The sequence below is a fragment of the Prorops nasuta genome, unplaced genomic scaffold, assembly GCF_024137725.1.
Source record: "Prorops nasuta isolate Cenicafe-Biocafe unplaced genomic scaffold, Cenicafe_Pnas_1.2 PNAS00017, whole genome shotgun sequence".
Classification (NCBI taxonomy): Eukaryota; Metazoa; Arthropoda; class Insecta; order Hymenoptera; family Bethylidae; genus Prorops; species Prorops nasuta.
In genome coordinates this window covers 4,900,634-4,917,671 of record NW_027116814.1, presented here as the reverse complement: position 1 = coordinate 4,917,671, position 17,038 = coordinate 4,900,634, and the positions used below count along the sequence as shown (strand labels likewise).

General features: G+C 41.6%; 1 protein-coding gene across 1 annotated transcript; it reads left to right on the top strand.

Annotated features, from left to right (window-relative positions):
* Positions 1-9,142: 9,142 nt before the first annotated feature.
* Hdc (histidine decarboxylase) lies at positions 9,143-16,887 on the top strand. The gene is made up of 16 exons (XM_066737284.1): positions 9,143-9,282; positions 11,212-11,246; positions 11,859-12,145; positions 12,241-12,498; positions 12,706-12,849; positions 13,180-13,246; positions 13,338-13,500; positions 14,004-14,074; positions 14,165-14,184; positions 14,262-14,360; positions 14,417-14,637; positions 14,744-14,853; positions 15,415-15,585; positions 15,674-15,750; positions 15,808-15,937; positions 16,096-16,887. The coding sequence occupies exons 2-16, from the start codon at positions 11,219-11,221 to the stop codon at positions 16,422-16,424; spliced, it is 2,175 nt and encodes a 724-aa protein (XP_066593381.1). The 5' UTR covers positions 9,143-9,282; positions 11,212-11,218; the 3' UTR covers positions 16,425-16,887.
* Positions 16,888-17,038: the final 151 nt, after the last annotated feature.

Below are 17,038 nucleotides of genomic sequence, written 5' to 3'. Positions count from 1 at the left end.
CATACACACAGAAACGTTCGCTCGGCAAGATTTTTCGGTACTCTCGAAAGCTTCGAGCCGACGCTTCCTTTGTACACGCACAGAGTCCTTGGTCACTCTCGGAATATTTAATCCGGTGTAACAGCGAGTTGGATGGAGCTGAATAAAGAGAATAAGGAACGTTATCCCTCTCCGCACTATTTACCGCGAGTTCTCTTCTTCGTTCGCGCTTCCATCTCACGAGTCCTCCTCCTCTTTTCTCTCTCGTCACTCGGTTCTCCGGTTCACCGTTATTTCTCCCCTCTGAAGGTAACCCCACCTCTCACCGTCTCATCGCTGGCGATGAGAAGGGGACACACCTCCCCCCCCCCCCCCCCCTCCTCCACAACCTCCACAGGCCCCCCCTCAAATATTTCCGATCCGAGTCGCTCGGACGCAAGCGCGCTTCGGAAAGGGAACGCGTGTTGTGCTAACGGAGCTTGTGCTGTACACTCGTAACAGGATATTGCGGCGAAAAAGCTATCTGTTATCTCGCCGCCACCAAGCATGCACGCTGCAATCCCACAAATACCCCCGAGGAACCCGGATCTCTAGCTCTCTCCATCCACCACGCAACCTTGCTACGCGACTAATCTGGATTTATCCCGAAAGGATACGTATATCGGGCAAAATCATATATATAAATAAAGAAGCATCAAAATCTTTCCGTATAATGCTTCCCGTTATACAAATATAAAGTCTTTTATGAAAGATTTTCGATGGTACATGCGATATCTCGTATTTTTTTTTTTTTTTTTCTTTTCTTTTAGGATTCTCCACTAAAGTCGCGTGTATTTAGGGTGGGGGGGGGGGGGGGGGGGGGGGAGCTGTGATGTAAAATTAAGCAACGCGTTTATCGTAATGTGCAATAAGGCTGACTCGAAGGAATCACTCGGGCCAAACCTGACTGCTTGCCGGTTGAACGTGAATATTCCGATGGTCATTGACCTCGGGCCGGTCTTTGGCGCCGAACCCAAGGCTAGTCTCTCGTAAAGCGGAGGCTATAGCTTCCACAGGTATATGTATAGAATCATGCTCGTTATGGTCAGCTTCGTTAAAACATCATTTGCACGAATCTCAGCATCCAGCTTCTTCGGGGACAAAATTTATCCTCCTCCACTCCGATATATCAGCCGCTTAAGGTCATCGCCACATCTATTTTGCTCTCTCCACCCCCTCCTCTATTATACTTCTCTCTCTCTCTCTCTCCACCTTGCACTTTCCCCTTCTTCACAGCTAATTTGTTTGTTCCATTTACAGCCACCTGCACCACTCGTACTTTTGACTGACATCGATGAGTAATGAACTTACGACTGACGTTCGCCAGCATTCGACCTGGAATGCCGTACGATCGCACCGATACTTACATATTCATCGTGAAAAATGATCACACCATCTCTCTCTCTCTCTCTCTCTCTCGTCTTCTACTTTCAGTTTCCAGCATCGAACGAAAAAATACAAGTTTCGTCGATCGACCCGCATATGTATATATATTTATATCGTCATATTCCTCCCAACGAATTCACCGATGGTCGTGCAGAGACTACCGCAGTTATATATATTTGCCGATCGTAGCAATTTCTCCACTGCGGCCTCTTCTCCCCCTTTGCTTTTTAACGCGTCGCAATGAATTTTTCGCCAATCGGAGATTCGTAAATGCTCGTTAAACGCCTGGAGGCCCCGCTGAAATCTCCCAGTGTCTCTCCGCGCTGTTATAAGGAGGAAACGCGATGGGAATAGGCACGATCCGACGAAAGAAAGGTTTATTCCGTAGGCTATAGCAGCGCACCCACGCACTAACGCGCTTGCGAACCAGTACGAATCGTGTGAAACGGTAAATCGTAACTCTTGCCGCCAGCTGGCACGTTCCGGGAAATAATTACGCGTTTTACCGCGTAATTGAAGCAGCATCGAATTTTTAGCGCTCGCGAGCCTCTCATCTCCCATTCAAGCGCGAGAGGCGAGTTGGGAAAAAAGGCCTGCGAGCCGGCCTCAGCCAACTCTTGGCCAGCGTATATACATAAGCTGCGTGACAGCGGTCTTTGATCTCGAGGACGATAACGCGCGATATTACCGGAAACGCGCGGTGCGATCGATTTTCGACGCGCGCAACTCGCCTCGCGTGACGTGGCGATCGCTCATTGGTCGTTTCCGTTGGAACGCGATGCTCGATCTTTGGAGACCGCGCGCGCCTCTGACGTTAGTATACTACGAGAGAAACCGTGACTTCCTCTCGATCGATATATTTCTCCTTCCATCATCTCTCTTTCCGACTCACTCCACTTCCATCCACTCGCTTTTCCGTCATCCTCGCCTTTCTTTCCTCCGCTTTTTCCGTTACTCCTGTCATTATTTTTAACCTCGTCGTACCTCCATTTGTGTAATATGGCTGGCCAACGTCGCCATGACTCTTGGCATCGCGATAATTGCTCGTAATTGGCCCATGGTGAGCGAAATTTCATAGGATATAGATGATAATTACCAGCGTTACTTGCTATCGTTGCACACTGCATTATGTATAGTGCTTGCATCGCCAGCTTCGCAGCTCGATATATATATATATATATATATATTGCTGCAAATACACTTATTGTTATACGTTTTATGGTGTAGGAGAGAGAAGCAATTGCTAAAAACCTGCTGCGAGATCGATCGTGCATTATATTACCTGTTATATACGCCAATCTCTTTTCTTCTCCGCGCACATATATATATACTTCTTTGAAAATAATTCAAACGTCGGAGAGACCTTTGGTTGATCCAATCGATAGAGCCGGTAATTATTTTCTTTAATTGCAATCGATAGTTTTTCTCGCCGCGTTCGACGGTGAGATTGACAGTTATTTAAATAGCTAATGCATTTGCAGTTAACGTATATAATTAATCATCTATTGGGAAACCTCATTTATTATTTATACAAAAAGCACGCGTGAATAATGCCCTTACTTCCTTAAGATTTGTATAAACGTAAGCTTTATTTACCTTGAAAGTCATTAATAAATTATAGCTATAATCCTTCCTGCTGCTCTCGTTAATTTAGCCTGCTCAATAAATCATGTACAATTGCAGAATGTACAGCGCGTTCTCCTTTAATTATGTAAACTTGCAGATGGAACTTGGCTACTCGTCCACAGTGGCGAAAAGTCTGCTTTGACTTGTCGAAAATTAAGAGGCAAGAACCTTTCTCTCTCTCTCTCTCGTCTGACCGATTCAACATGGAAACTGCTTCTCGATCTCTCGAAAAGAAAAAACCTTGCATTCCTCTCGTCTCCAATGTCACGAAACTAGCAAAATTTTAAATACAGACAAATCTCTCTCTCTCTCTCTCTCTCTCCCTCGAATGATTTTGCTGGGGTAAAAGTTCTTTGACCCGAGAAAAAAATGCAAATAGAATCAACGAATTTGGTAAGAAATAAGCTATCGATGCTGATTATGTCAGAATTATTTTAGGCAGTTTTCGTGCGATGCGAGAAGAGTTGGTTCGCGTACATTACGTGTGTGCACGTATGCGTAGGTGAAGCAAGGCTGATCGGGAGAAGGCTCTCCAACGGTAAAAGGTAACCGTTGTGCCCCGACTGCGAGAGGCCGGCAGAGTGAGAAGAGATAGAGAGGGAGAGAGAGAGAGAGAGAGAGAGAGAGGTGGATGAGGGGGAAATGGCGGGGGGAGGGCATGTAACACTGCCACATAGCGGTACAGCATCCCCACCGGTGTAGATCCTCCTCCTCCTCCTCCTCCTCTCCTCTCTTCGAGCCCCAAAGCTAACCTTTTCTCTTTCGCTCGTAATTCGTCCATATCCCGAGACCAATAACAATTAATCCTCTTGCCCATTAAACATTCCCTGCATGGCTTCTGAAATTTTTAATTACCCCCATTAAACACCATCGTTCGATGGTACATCTACTTTATCAGCAACGCCATTCCTCCTCAGAAGTCATATTTACGACTCGCTTGCCATTTATTCGAAATTATCCATTTTATTCTCTATACATGTGTGTGTGCACTTTACAAACGCCAGAATAATTCTTTCTACCATCAATTATACATTTCCTATTTTCCATCATTATAACAGTGCTTTAAATAATGCACGATTCAATCCCATTGTATCGAGGCACTTTCGATCGTTCGAGATCTCTGAAAAAGAAGGTAAAGCAGATTTTGATTCCTCGTCGCTGTATATATATATATATATATATATATATATATATATAGTTACCGATATAGTTTTGGGAATGGAAATAATTCGCGTTGTCGTGGCGAAAAAGCAGCTCGATTCCACGAACATGTGCAGGCTCTTTCGAATGATTTACTCGTCGGTAAATACTGACTAACGGTGCTGCCGTTATACGTAAGTTCGTTGTTCGAGCACATTGTAAAAACAAGCGATATCTGATACATGAATGGATCCCGCGAATCGTTTAGGCCTGGTGACTCGGCTGCCACGGTCGGTAATTAATATCGCCGCAAGCCCGGAAACTTTGCACCGAGCGAATCGCTCGATTAATAATCAGCCAGATTTTTCATACGGCGCTCGCTTATCGAAAACCTTTTCTGCCCATTATCGTTAAACCATGTCCAGCTTGGATTTCTTTGTCGAGCCAGAGGACGATTAATTAACTGAATCTTCGAACAGTTTCCTAACGAGCAGAGAGAAACATTGGATTCAGCTTGGGTGGAAAGTCCATGGGTACCGTTCTCTGTATACATTAATGTAATTTGCAAACCGTTAGATCGTGTTAATGACTTAATCTAATGCCAAAGAGGGAGAAAACAAGCGTTGGTATATATACAGGGTGGTATCAGCAATGATGTTTTTCATTTTAACCACTTTTTCTCGACGACAAACTTAGTGGGAAAGTTCTATACTATGACATCCGTAAAAGCATCATTGCTGAGATAAAGCAATTTTACAACGATAAGTCAGGGCTTTGATTCATCGTTTGAAAAATTAATATAGGATACAATTGAGCTTACTAACGTTTTCTTTTTCTCTTTGTTACAGTGGACGATCTTACTAGGAGATCATCGTCGTCATCGGCATCATCGTTTTCTTCATCGTCATCATCGTCGTCACGTCCTGCAGCCTGCAGAGGATCATCGTTGGATCTTCGCCGAATGAGTAAGTTCCACGGGTAGAACTATGGATTTTTTGTATCAACCTAAGAATGAACGAGAGAACCTATACAAGTAGGCTCCAATCGGTCCTTCTTCGGTTAAAAACCATTTTTTCATGTTTTCTTGTGTTTTCAGGTCCTGCAGCCCTTGCATGCGTGCGTGCGATTATATTTCAGCGTTAGATTTCCGATGTAGGTAGGCCCCCTAGTTTTGCGTTTTAGGTAGGCATTATAGCTTTCGATCTTAGGCAGGCTTTATTTTCAGGCTGTTCATTGCAGTATTTTATATTTTGCGTGCGTGCGTGCGTGTGTATTTTTTTTCAGATTTAGCTTTTCGATTAGGTAGGCTGTTTAGCTTTGTGTTTAGGTAGGCACTATAGTTTTCGGTGATAGGTAGGCTTTCTCTTTTTCAGGTTCCTTTTTTCCTAATTTTCTTACCCTTCCCATCCCTTCCCGGGGGTAAGAGCCGACGTATGCTCAGGAACAGAGTCACGCGCAACGAGTTTTCTTCCTTTTTGGTTTTTTCTTTTTAAATATACAAATTATTTGTATATTAAAACGAATTAAAGTTAAAATAAAGCTAAAAGGAAGGAACATAGCCTCTGCTCTGTTCAAGAGACCATTGCAATAGCCTTCGCGAGGTGCCCCTGAGACTTAGCAAAAAGCAATGGATTTAGAGGAGAGAAGGTACCTCGAAAAATTTACCTTCTAAAAAATATCAATGTCTTTGCAATCTTTTCATAATAATGTTCAATTTAAGAATAGTGCTGATGCTGAAAAACTTTATATGCTGATAATTAATAATCTCCGTAGTTGCCTGCATGTGTGTGCGTGTACGGCAATAAGGAATGTTGAAGAAGTACGAGCTTCTCTTTTGTTTTTCGAAAGGTAACTGTCAACGAAAGCAAGAGTAAAATAATTCTTGCGTCGAATCAAAGCCCTGATTTATCGCTTTCAAATTGATTTATCTCAGCAACGATGCTTTTACGGATGTCATAGTATAGAACTTTTCCACTTAGTTTATGCTCCAAAAATGTGGTTAAAATTAAAAACATCATTGTGCTGGTACACCCTGTGTACACGTATAATGGAAGGCGTGATAAAGAGGCGAGAGATGGTGCATATATAAATTGGGTGAAAGAAATTTGGACGAATTCGTGTGAGAAGGTGGCATGGCTCTGCTCGATGACGATGATTGTTGGTTGGTGGGATCGATGAATGTGGCGATGGGATGGAACAGGATTCGAGAGAGAGAAACCAAACGAGTCCTGCAAAGGGGCGTCGCATCGCCCACGGCATTGAACGGTACATTACATTCGTGACGCCTCGAGTTGCTCAAGTATTTGTAACAAAGTATTGCAAGTGTGCTAATGTCGGATTCCGCCATGTAACATTAACTCGGAATTGATTCTCTAACTAGGCAATTTTCCAGCACGCCTTTCAACAATCGATTTTCAACACTCTAATGTCTCTGCTATTTTGTATTCCTTCAACATTTCGCTCTATCCCAGAGATTTTCAGCAGCTCGCTCGTTGCTTGGCCAATTTTCAAACTTTTATGTATATATATATATATATATTCATATGCGCCGTACCTTCTTTCGGTCAACGATGAGAAATCGATATAGGGTAAAAATACGCCTTCTATGAACGAACCTTGAAGTTAACGCGGAATTCTTCGAGCGGTAATGGAGATTATTACACAAGCAAGGGGATTATATCGTGTATAACGTGTATGTATATGTGTGTTCGTGCGTCTGTGTACGTACACAGTGCGCGATAAACTGGCGACTCTCGGGGAACGAGAAACTGTATCGCTATATATACCTACCGTCGATAAACTAGTAACTGCGCTGCGCTCTCAGTGATTTCTCGATCGTTACCGAACCGGCATCATTTCAACATCGATCTTGGAATTCTTCGTATCCATTCACGAAAATTCCATTTCTCTAATTGAGGAAAAATTGTACTTTAACGAGTGTCATAGATATAGAAGCGCGCTGTCTCAGAGACAATATTGGATCTTAAGCTTCGCATCGTCGTAATTTCTCTCAACGGATTCTCATGAATCACTGCGGCACTTTATTTATCACGTTCCAAATAATACATGAATTTGATAATATCTCCAAAGAATCCGTATTAAAATTTTCCGCATCTAACTTTGCTCTCTCGAGCCTTGAGATATGAAGCTTTTATTATTGAGAGCATGATACGATGTTTTCTCCACAGGAAATTTTTTTATCGTAAACACATTTGGATCATTAAGCTTATATTTCACGTGGAATTTGAAATCAACAGCATGTTTCGTTTTTATTTCATTAATTCTTTAAGTAGTGAGGATTTTTGCAGGATTTCTTTAATTTTCTTTAAATTGTGTCCCTATAGAGACGATACACGAATTGACTGAAAATATGCACATTTGCAATTGTCTTGAAAAATTAAATTTACTAGTTTTCCAATGAAAAAATAAAATTCACGAGAAAATTGTTTATTGACCATATTCTCTTTTTTAATCCAAGTATCCAACTATCGCTTATCGCGAGGGTGGAAATTTTCTAAAGAATTTTCGTCCAAGGTTAACAATGTTATTTCCAACTATTATTAAACAATTTGACATGTATATATTTAGCATGTGTATATATTCTGTAATTGCAGAAACCTTTTCGTGTATTGTTCCAGTTTTGGGAAAATTGTGCAAATAGTAGTATCACAAAAGGGAATATTACAATTGGCTTGTAAACAAGATTCTAAATAGGAACGCTCTAAAAATAATCTATCTTATCAGATTTTTGTACCAAATGGCGTTCCAGTATTAATTGCAGCATTCCCCTACCGTATTTTCCGCACGCCACGACACCGAATTATGTCACATGCATTATTAGTCATTTAGAAAGAACACACGATAATACCCGCACGAACTACGCCTGTATCGAGCCTCCTTGAAGAATTTACCCAAAACTTATCAGTGCTGCATACTCGAAATACCAAGCGCGATATATATATACGTATATATCAAGAGAGCATGAAAAAGATTAAATAAAAAATTAAAGACAAAGGTTTATATCTCAACCTAAATCATTTGCCTGCACTACTCGTTACATTATTTAAAACAATATGCATAATGCTTAATCCTTTTCACTCATACCTACGCAGGAATCTTTACGCGAACCTAAAGCAAGAGTTATAAATATTCGACCTTATCACAACTACTCCCAGGTGATCTGTGCGAGAATTGTTTTGGAGCGATGAAAGCACATCATCGTCAGGAGATTTACGTCATAAGACCCTGAATTGCTCTCTTATTTACTTTCACAGCTTACAGCGGTGTTACATTTCCTGCCTCCCAGTAGCTCCGCACCGACACACCCACTTCTCGCGTGTACCTTATCAAAAATCTCGTACCTCCAAAATACACTGATAAAAAAGACATAATTATTATGATCCTCCAATCAATGTTGCAAACAAACCTGCATTAGAAACTCGTTGGTTTTTGTGTTCAACGACAGAGGGATGAAAGGAGGGGGGTGGGGGATGCAATTTTCGACGAAGAAAGAGAAAAATAAGTTACGTGGAAGAGAGATGAAACAGAAGGTTGATGGCGAACGCAATTATTTGTCGGAAGCTTTCTAGGATAGTGAAGGATTCTTAGGGGACACAACCTGGTTCGCACAAGAGACAGTTTATTCGTCTGTCCCCGCCCCTTTTGCTTTATCGCTGCTGCGGCCTTATACCGAAGGGCCCCTCTCGCGTCCCAACCCCTACGAAATCTCTACAGAGTCATCCCCCCCCCCTTTATTCCCAAACCATCCTTTTTTTTTACTTTCCCACTTTTTTTTCATCAACCTCGCTCGTGATTTTCCTCCCCCCTCGAACACCCGCATCGCCATCCCCTTTCATGGACCAATTCGCAAATGGTAGCCCGCGCTGGACGATTTGCACGCTTGCGCCACTGCAAGCAACTGTATAAAAGCTGCCACTTGTTGAGCAGAACGCATTCACCTGATTCCACTGTGCGTATATCGTTTACAGCTTTGTCATCGGTCCAGCACCAACTTCTCCAACTCGCTCGATTCAACCTTAACACGCCTTTCCGTGAGTTTTTCCACGTTGGATCGCTTCCAAGGTCAAACTACGAGAAACTCTCATCCGAACGGTAAAAGTACAAGTACACCGTTCCCTCTTCTTGTCATTCTTCCTTTTCTCCACTTTTTTTTTGTGCCTACGGCAAAATTTGCGTCGAGGCTGACGGTAGTTGCAGCTTTCGTCCTGTCGCGACAAAGGTCCTTCTTCCTTCCCGCGGTATTCCTCCTCTCGAGTCACTCCCTGCTCCTTCGACAACTTCCAATTGTCACGCGTCGTTCCACAAACGGACTTTAATTATTAATTATTCTCCTCTCATCTCCATCGACGGAAGAATTACTGATTTTTTCATCGACGCTTTCCGACCGGACCAATCAACCACTCGCTTACTCCTTACAGAAGCGTCCTTTATATATATATATATATATATATAGTTTCTACCGTCGTCAATCAAAGTTTTTCCTCGAGTAATCTCTTTAGCCACGAATTTATCGCAGGAGTGGATATGGAAAGCTTGCAACAGTGATTCATAAAATTTCGTGCTTCGACTCTCCACGGATATGAGCAGTGTCAATCAAATTTATAAATCTACATTTCCGCGTACGTATGTATCTGGCACACGTTTGGAGGATCGAGCCTCGTCGCGTCGAATCGATCCGCGCAGTTGCCTAATTACAATTGAAATTCAACGTTGTTTAAAGTGCAAGCATCCGTTCTGTGTGTTTTGTTATATATATATATATATATATATATTTAAATTTTGTGTGTGGTCGGCGCGAGATACGACTGGGTGCATGATTTTCTTGGCGTTCGCCAGAACGCGCGATGCGATAAATCCTGCCGATCGTGAGAGCCCGATGAAAGCTACGGGAAATTACAAAAGTCGGAAACGGAAACGATGGAAGGACGAGCTTTTAATATCAACGAGCGTCATTCCGGCTTGAGTCGAGATCGCCGCAGACTCTTCGCATCGATTTTCCATCCACGTAAATCCAATGTTCTTTTCTCCCTCTCTCTCTCTCTCTCTCTCTCCTTCTTATATCTCGAACCAATTAGCAAGATTGATCATATTTTTCATGTTTTCGAGTGGCTTCGGTCGAATTTTACTTGGCACCAGTCAACTTGATTTTCACCCTCTCGAAAACACCACTGTGTATTCGTAGTGTATACTTTGATATTATCGTACACTTTTATAATTATATAGTATAGCCACGAGTAGGATTCTCCGTTACCAAAAACAAGATTGAGCTTGACATCACAGCTGTTCCTAGTGCACTCTCTTGACTAATACCTTCTAATCTCCGATCATATTCAATTTTAACGTTTCTCCTCATCCACGCTCACCCTCTTAATTTTTGCTATTTAACAATACTGCATCGCATGTAAATTAACGAAACAATATTAGAATTTAATATTCGACTCGGGGCAGATTTTTCTCTACGCTATTAAGATAATACGCCATTTGTAAAGTAGTGTTGATTTATTTGCGTGGAAAAGTTGATGTAAGCTCTTGCAGAGAGAATAGCTGATTTGTAGGCCTTGTGACACTATCCTAATAAGCTCGAACCTATAAGATCGATTACGAATCCGTAGAAATTGTTGGTAGCTCATTCGCAAAGTTCGCGTGCTAGGTCAACGTTTAGTTTGTCACCGATGAACACGTCTTTCCATAGCTTACCGTAAAATTCTTCTCGTTGCGTCAATTTGTCGCTCGTTCGCGATAATTCTGTCAAGGTTGAAGAGATCCCACGGATAAGCGTTTTGCTCCGTCGAGAAAGATTTTCAGCAACACGGGAATCCCCCTTATTGCTACCACATGCGCGTACGACGGTGCGATCGAAATTTCGAGATTTGGCTTTTGTGAAAAAAAAATCGAAAAATCCGAGTCTCCCCGCGACGGGGGAATCTCAAAATTCAACATCTTCTCCGAAAGCAACTGCCGTCGAGTGAGAAGAAAGTGCGGATATAATTATAGAGTTGCGCGCACTCGTTTCTGTTGCAGATAGAAGATGAATCTGGAGGAGTATCGCAAACACGGTGAGTAACAACGATGGAACCTTATCATTGCTTCAAATCGCTTTTATTCGTCGAATAATGATATAGCGAGAGAATATAAGGGAATTTTATAAAGTACCAAAGCAGCAATCCGCATGACCCGTATCCGGAGAAACGTTTGGATTTAGAAGGATTTCAGTGTAACACGCCTGGAACGCTGTCAATAAAATGAAGCGATCGAAGTAGAAAAAAGGCCATAGAAGGTTTACGGTGCTGATATTGCTTGCCATAGATTTCGCGCGATTCCCCATATGCATTATCCTAATCCATCCCTATACTACGTCGTCGCTCCGCACCTCTTCTTCCCCGACGGAAATCCGAGTTTAGTCATCGGTAAATAAATAAGAAAAACTTGCAAATATCTGCCAAAGCATCGAAAGAGAAACAAGGAATTGTGCTGTTATTTGTTCGGGTCGTGTTTGCTGGCTTTGATTAGAAGCTTTGTTTCGCTTAATCCGCGAAGACAAACTGTCGCCATTATCTAGAAAAGCGTGCGTCGTCATCAGAGTTTAGTCGAGAGATGTGGGATAATAGGAGGGGGTAGGGGGAGGAGGAAGGCTCTTGATGACGCGATTGGTTGCTTTTGATTCAAAGGGAAAGAAATGGTGGATTACATCGCGGATTACTTGGAGAACATCCGGAATCGTCGAGTTTATCCCGCGGTGTCTCCGGGATACTTGAGGAACGTACTGCCCGGCTCCGCACCAGTGGATGGAGAACCATGGGACGATATTTTCGCAGACATAGAAAGATGCATCATGCCGGGCGTCACGCACTGGCAAAGTCCCCACATGCACGCTTATTTTCCTGCTCTCAATTCGCCTGCCAGCCTCCTGGCCGATATGCTGGCCGATGCCATTAATTGTTTGGGCTTCACTTGGGTAAATCGCACTGCTCTCGATACTTTATATATATATAGAATATTGGAAGGAAGAAATTGTTGAATTTATATACATATATATAACGATTATAAAAGGCGTCGAGTCCAGCCTGTACCGAACTGGAGACCATCGTGATGAATTGGCTGGGCAAAATGATAGGTTTACCCGAAGAATTTTTGCACCGACCAGGAGTGGACGGAGGGGGTGGCGTGATTCAGACTACAGCATCCGAAGCCACCTTGGTTTGCCTGCTAGCTGCGAGAACTCGGGCCCTTAAGGAGATGCAGCAAAATGAGTCGGAGAGACCATCAGCAGACATCAATTCACGGCTCATCGCTTATTGCTCGGACCAGGTGCGTTCTCCGCTCTGGCAATAAAGTCTCCCGCAATATTCTACCAATAATTCATAATCCTCTTACTCCTCGAGCTTTGTCATTTGGCATCTGAGAAATTCTCCTAATTGCAAATCCCTTCTCATGTCATTAGTCTAATTGGCTGTTCCAATAACGAGAATGCTTCCTGCAACTTTGCTATTCGCAATTTTGCACATTTTTATATAGGCACACTCCAGCGTCGAGAAGGCTGGCCTCATTGGATTGGTACGAATGAGATACATCGAGTCCGATAAAGATCTCAGTATGAGGGGAGAAGCTTTGCAAGAGGCTTTGAACAGAGACAGAGCCGATGGTCTTTTACCATTCTTCGTGAGTAGATTTCAATGATCAACGATTCATTTCCCTTTGGTAATTCATATTTTTGTTTTTCGTATCTCGATCTCTCTCACTGTTTAAACTTAACAACGAAAAGAAGAGAAAAAAGTTATACGCTACTCTCTCTCTCTCTCTGCTAAAGTGGCCAGATACCACTGGAGCTTTAAGACAAATGATCTTTCTCTAGTTGGTCCCACAGGGTTTTCTACTTTGCTTCATTATTTTTCACAATATATCCTCCCCACATTATTCTCTAAAATACTGTATCACGAGAAGCTTAGTAATTTTTATACACAAGTCCTTTTAAAGTGGAATTTATCGTAGGTTTGCGCTACTCTTGGCACAACTGGAGCCTGCTCGTTTGATAATCTTAAAGAAATTGGTCCCATATGTGAGTTTCTTTTTAATCTATATTGTTACCTCTCTCCCAATCATCCCACGTCGCCAAACGTTAAAAAGTTATCAAACGTAAACGTTCGTAGGCGAGAAAAATGGTATTTGGTTGCACGTGGATGCAGCCTATGCTGGGAGCGCATTCGTTTGTCCAGAATTTCGTGGCTGGATTCAAGGAATAGAGTACGCCGATTCCTTTGCGTTCAATCCGAGTAAATGGTTGATGGTTCATTTCGACTGCACTGCCATGTGGTGAGTTTTATCAATATGCGTATATAGATATAATAAATTTTTTACTTCATTCATTCATTCTATCCCTTATCATATTCGAGATGGTTCAACTTGGAGAAAATTGACGGAATGTATATCTCTGAAATGACGTAATTTCGCACAATTCTCTCTCTTGAACCCTTGCCCGACCGGAAGTTGAACCTTTTTTTGCTCTCCTCGTAATTTCCGCCATCATCCAAGAGTCATTTGAATCCTTCTGGACGTACAAACGCTTTCACCGTGCACCATCTCGAACTCTCTGCTTTAAACTTATTTATCTTTTATTCAAGGATATCGATATTTCATTTAATTATCTTGACCTTCGCTTTTTCCAATTCGCGCCATCTAGATATTTAACAAAGATCTTCCTCGATGGTAACCGACTCGAGCGAAATGCGATTAATATATATATATATATATCATAAATTTCGTGATGATATTCCAATTAAATACCAAACTTATTTATTTCGATGCCTTCCTTCAAGGGTGAAAAGCAGCCAAGCTCTGCATAGAACTTTCAACGTGGATCCTCTTTACTTGAAGCATGAAAATTCAGGTAAAATAAGCAGAGAAGATTTCTGAAATAATTATACTCATACCACGAAATGCTTATATTTTGTTTAATAATATTTATTCTTTTCTTAAGGTCTCGCGATTGATTACATGGTAAGTATTCGCTATACTCTGCCATGAGCACAAAAAATCTCAGATAATGATTAAATCGAAGTAAAAACAAATTTCAGCACTGGCAGATACCGTTATCGAAAAGATTTAGAGCTCTGAAACTGTGGTTCGTTATCAGGAATTTTGGAATTACAGGATTACAAAAGCACATAAGAGAGGTAAATATTAGTCTTACTCCAGTTTTCTTAAAATCTTGAACAAATTTGTTTTAAAGGGCGTTCGATTGGCTCAAAAGTTTGAGGCTCTCGTATTAGCGGACGCTCGCTTCGAGATACCTGCTGCGAGACACTTGGGCATGGTGGTGTTTAGACTAAGAGGGGATAATTCGTGGACCGAGAGATTATTGAAAAAGATGAATTCACGAGGAAGGGTCCATTGCGTGCCAGCTGCGTTACACGGGAAATACGTCATCAGATTCACCGTTACGTCGACCAAGTAAAACTCTCCTATATATATATATATATCTATGCAATCATTAATATCCTCGTCTATAAAGAATTTTCTGCCAAGCTTCATTTTTCACCTCTTGTTCATCTCGCAGCACCACGAACGAGGACATTCTTCGAGACTGGGCTGAAATAAGAAACACGGCGAACGAGATTCTCGGGGATAGTACGAGTTCACCGGTGCGAGCGAGGGTCCCCCTCGCAGGTAAATCGGAGGAGGAGCGCATGCCACCCCAACTAGTCTCCCATTGAATTGACCCATGCACCATCGCTAGCAACGATATATATGGGAGGAGAAAATCATAGAACACAGAACTGATCCATCGTAGATCTGAAAAGTCTTTGAGAATTGAACTGAAACTCGCTAGATCTGATCTCAAATTTGACCAAAATTAAAATCTCATCTCAAGAAGGAACTGATATATCATTTAATTATAAAGCTGTAGCAGTAGTAGTGTATCGCATGTGCCTGCCAAACTTTTACTACAATTTTACAAAGCTTATCGTAGATTTTCTTAGCCGCCAATATTATTTTACGCTTTCTTCACTTTTATTTCGTCTTTTTCTTTCGTATAGGATTTATTTTATTCTTATGTATAAATAAATTGAACATTTACACTTTATTTCTTTTCTTTATTTTGTCCACCTTGATGCAACGTTGTTCTCTTAGTCCAGTGTTGACTATATATATATATATATATATATATATATATATATATATATGCTTGATTTGGGATTAGTCGTTAGTGACACGTGTAATTCACAGATACTCGTGAGAAAAATGAGAACTTTGGGTCCAGCTTGTTGCTGGCTAATTCGCCGATGTCACCAAAAATCGTCAATGGCAGTTTTGCTGCCATTTACGACGCCGCGGACGTTTTCGACGAGTGCATGAGAGCTTACGGACAGCTTCGATTAGAGGCGCGAGATAGTCCAGGTAACAATTGCGCAATGGGAAATCTTGCCAGAATAAAACACTAAAACCTTTATATATATATATATATATATATATACCATCTCCTCAGCAATGCGTCGACGTATCCGAGGAATCCTAATGTCGGGCAAACAATTTTCCTTGGATTCCCGCATGGATTTGGTTCAGGTAAGTTGGACAAATTCATATAGAGAAATAAATCGTTAAAACGAACAAAATTTGCAGGGATACGTTTCCTGCGGTGGTCCACTTTCCGATCCATCGAGCGCCCTGCCACAGATGAAGGAGGACGAGGATCTATCTGGAAAATACGGCTCGACGCTTAGTATCGATAAGACCGAATCTACCATCGATGGTACATAATAAGTGTATATTTAATATAATTATAGTTCCATATATATATATATATATTTACGTATAGCGTAATATGGTTAAACGATGTACGATCAATTCTCTGTTTCTTATCCATGTCTTTCGTTTCTTTAATTTATATAACAACGACGCGCTCTCAAGGTATATCACGGGAGAGTTCAGTTCTACGATCGGACTCTGAGAAATCATTGAAGGGCAATAACGATAGAAAGGACGCGACGACGTCGAAAGCGACAAAGTCCAATTGCTCGGGCATGACGAACGGGTCTGCCCCGGCAAAAGTGAAGATCGAGACGGAAAAGAGCTTATTGCCAAGAAGCGAGACTATCGGTGCGATCGGTCACTGCGTGCTAAGCACGGACTTTGCTGTCGAAAGTCCCTTGAAGAGAAATTCCGAAGAAACCAACGAAACGGACAACAATGGGACCTTGTGTCGAAAATGCGGCCACTTTTATTTCAAGCGCCAATAATTTCCGTTCTACTCTTCGATCACCCATTGGCTCTTACTCGCAAACACGAAACTATATATATATATATATATACATTATAATATATATTACGTATGTACACACGCTGGCGTATGATAATCTACGCAAGGTCCCCTTCGTTTGCTCTCTCAAAACTTGTTATGCAAATGGATCTGAGAAGGACCGTGATGATGGACGAAATAGACGATAATAAATCTCGCTTTATTGCTCCATAGCAACGCAAAAAGCAATTTTTCTCTTATTTCATTCAACTGTTATTATACAACGTTTGTGTTGGCTCTCCTATCTCATTACCATTCAAACGCTCATTCATTTTTAACAACTCTGTAATTATACGGAGCTTTGGATCTATCTGCAGATTCTTTTTTATTTCGAGCGTTGACTTTGAAATTTTCTTATCAATAAATGCTAATGTCATTTTTATTCGAACATCCCGTCCTCCGATAAAATTGTTTCTCAGAAATTGTTTATGTGTATAAGTTATTTGGTGCATGCATGGGGAGGTTTAACGATGGACAGGGTGCTTTAAATTATACGTATATTTTCTCATCTTTGCTTTTACAAAATAGAATTATCATACAGTAACAAGGATATGA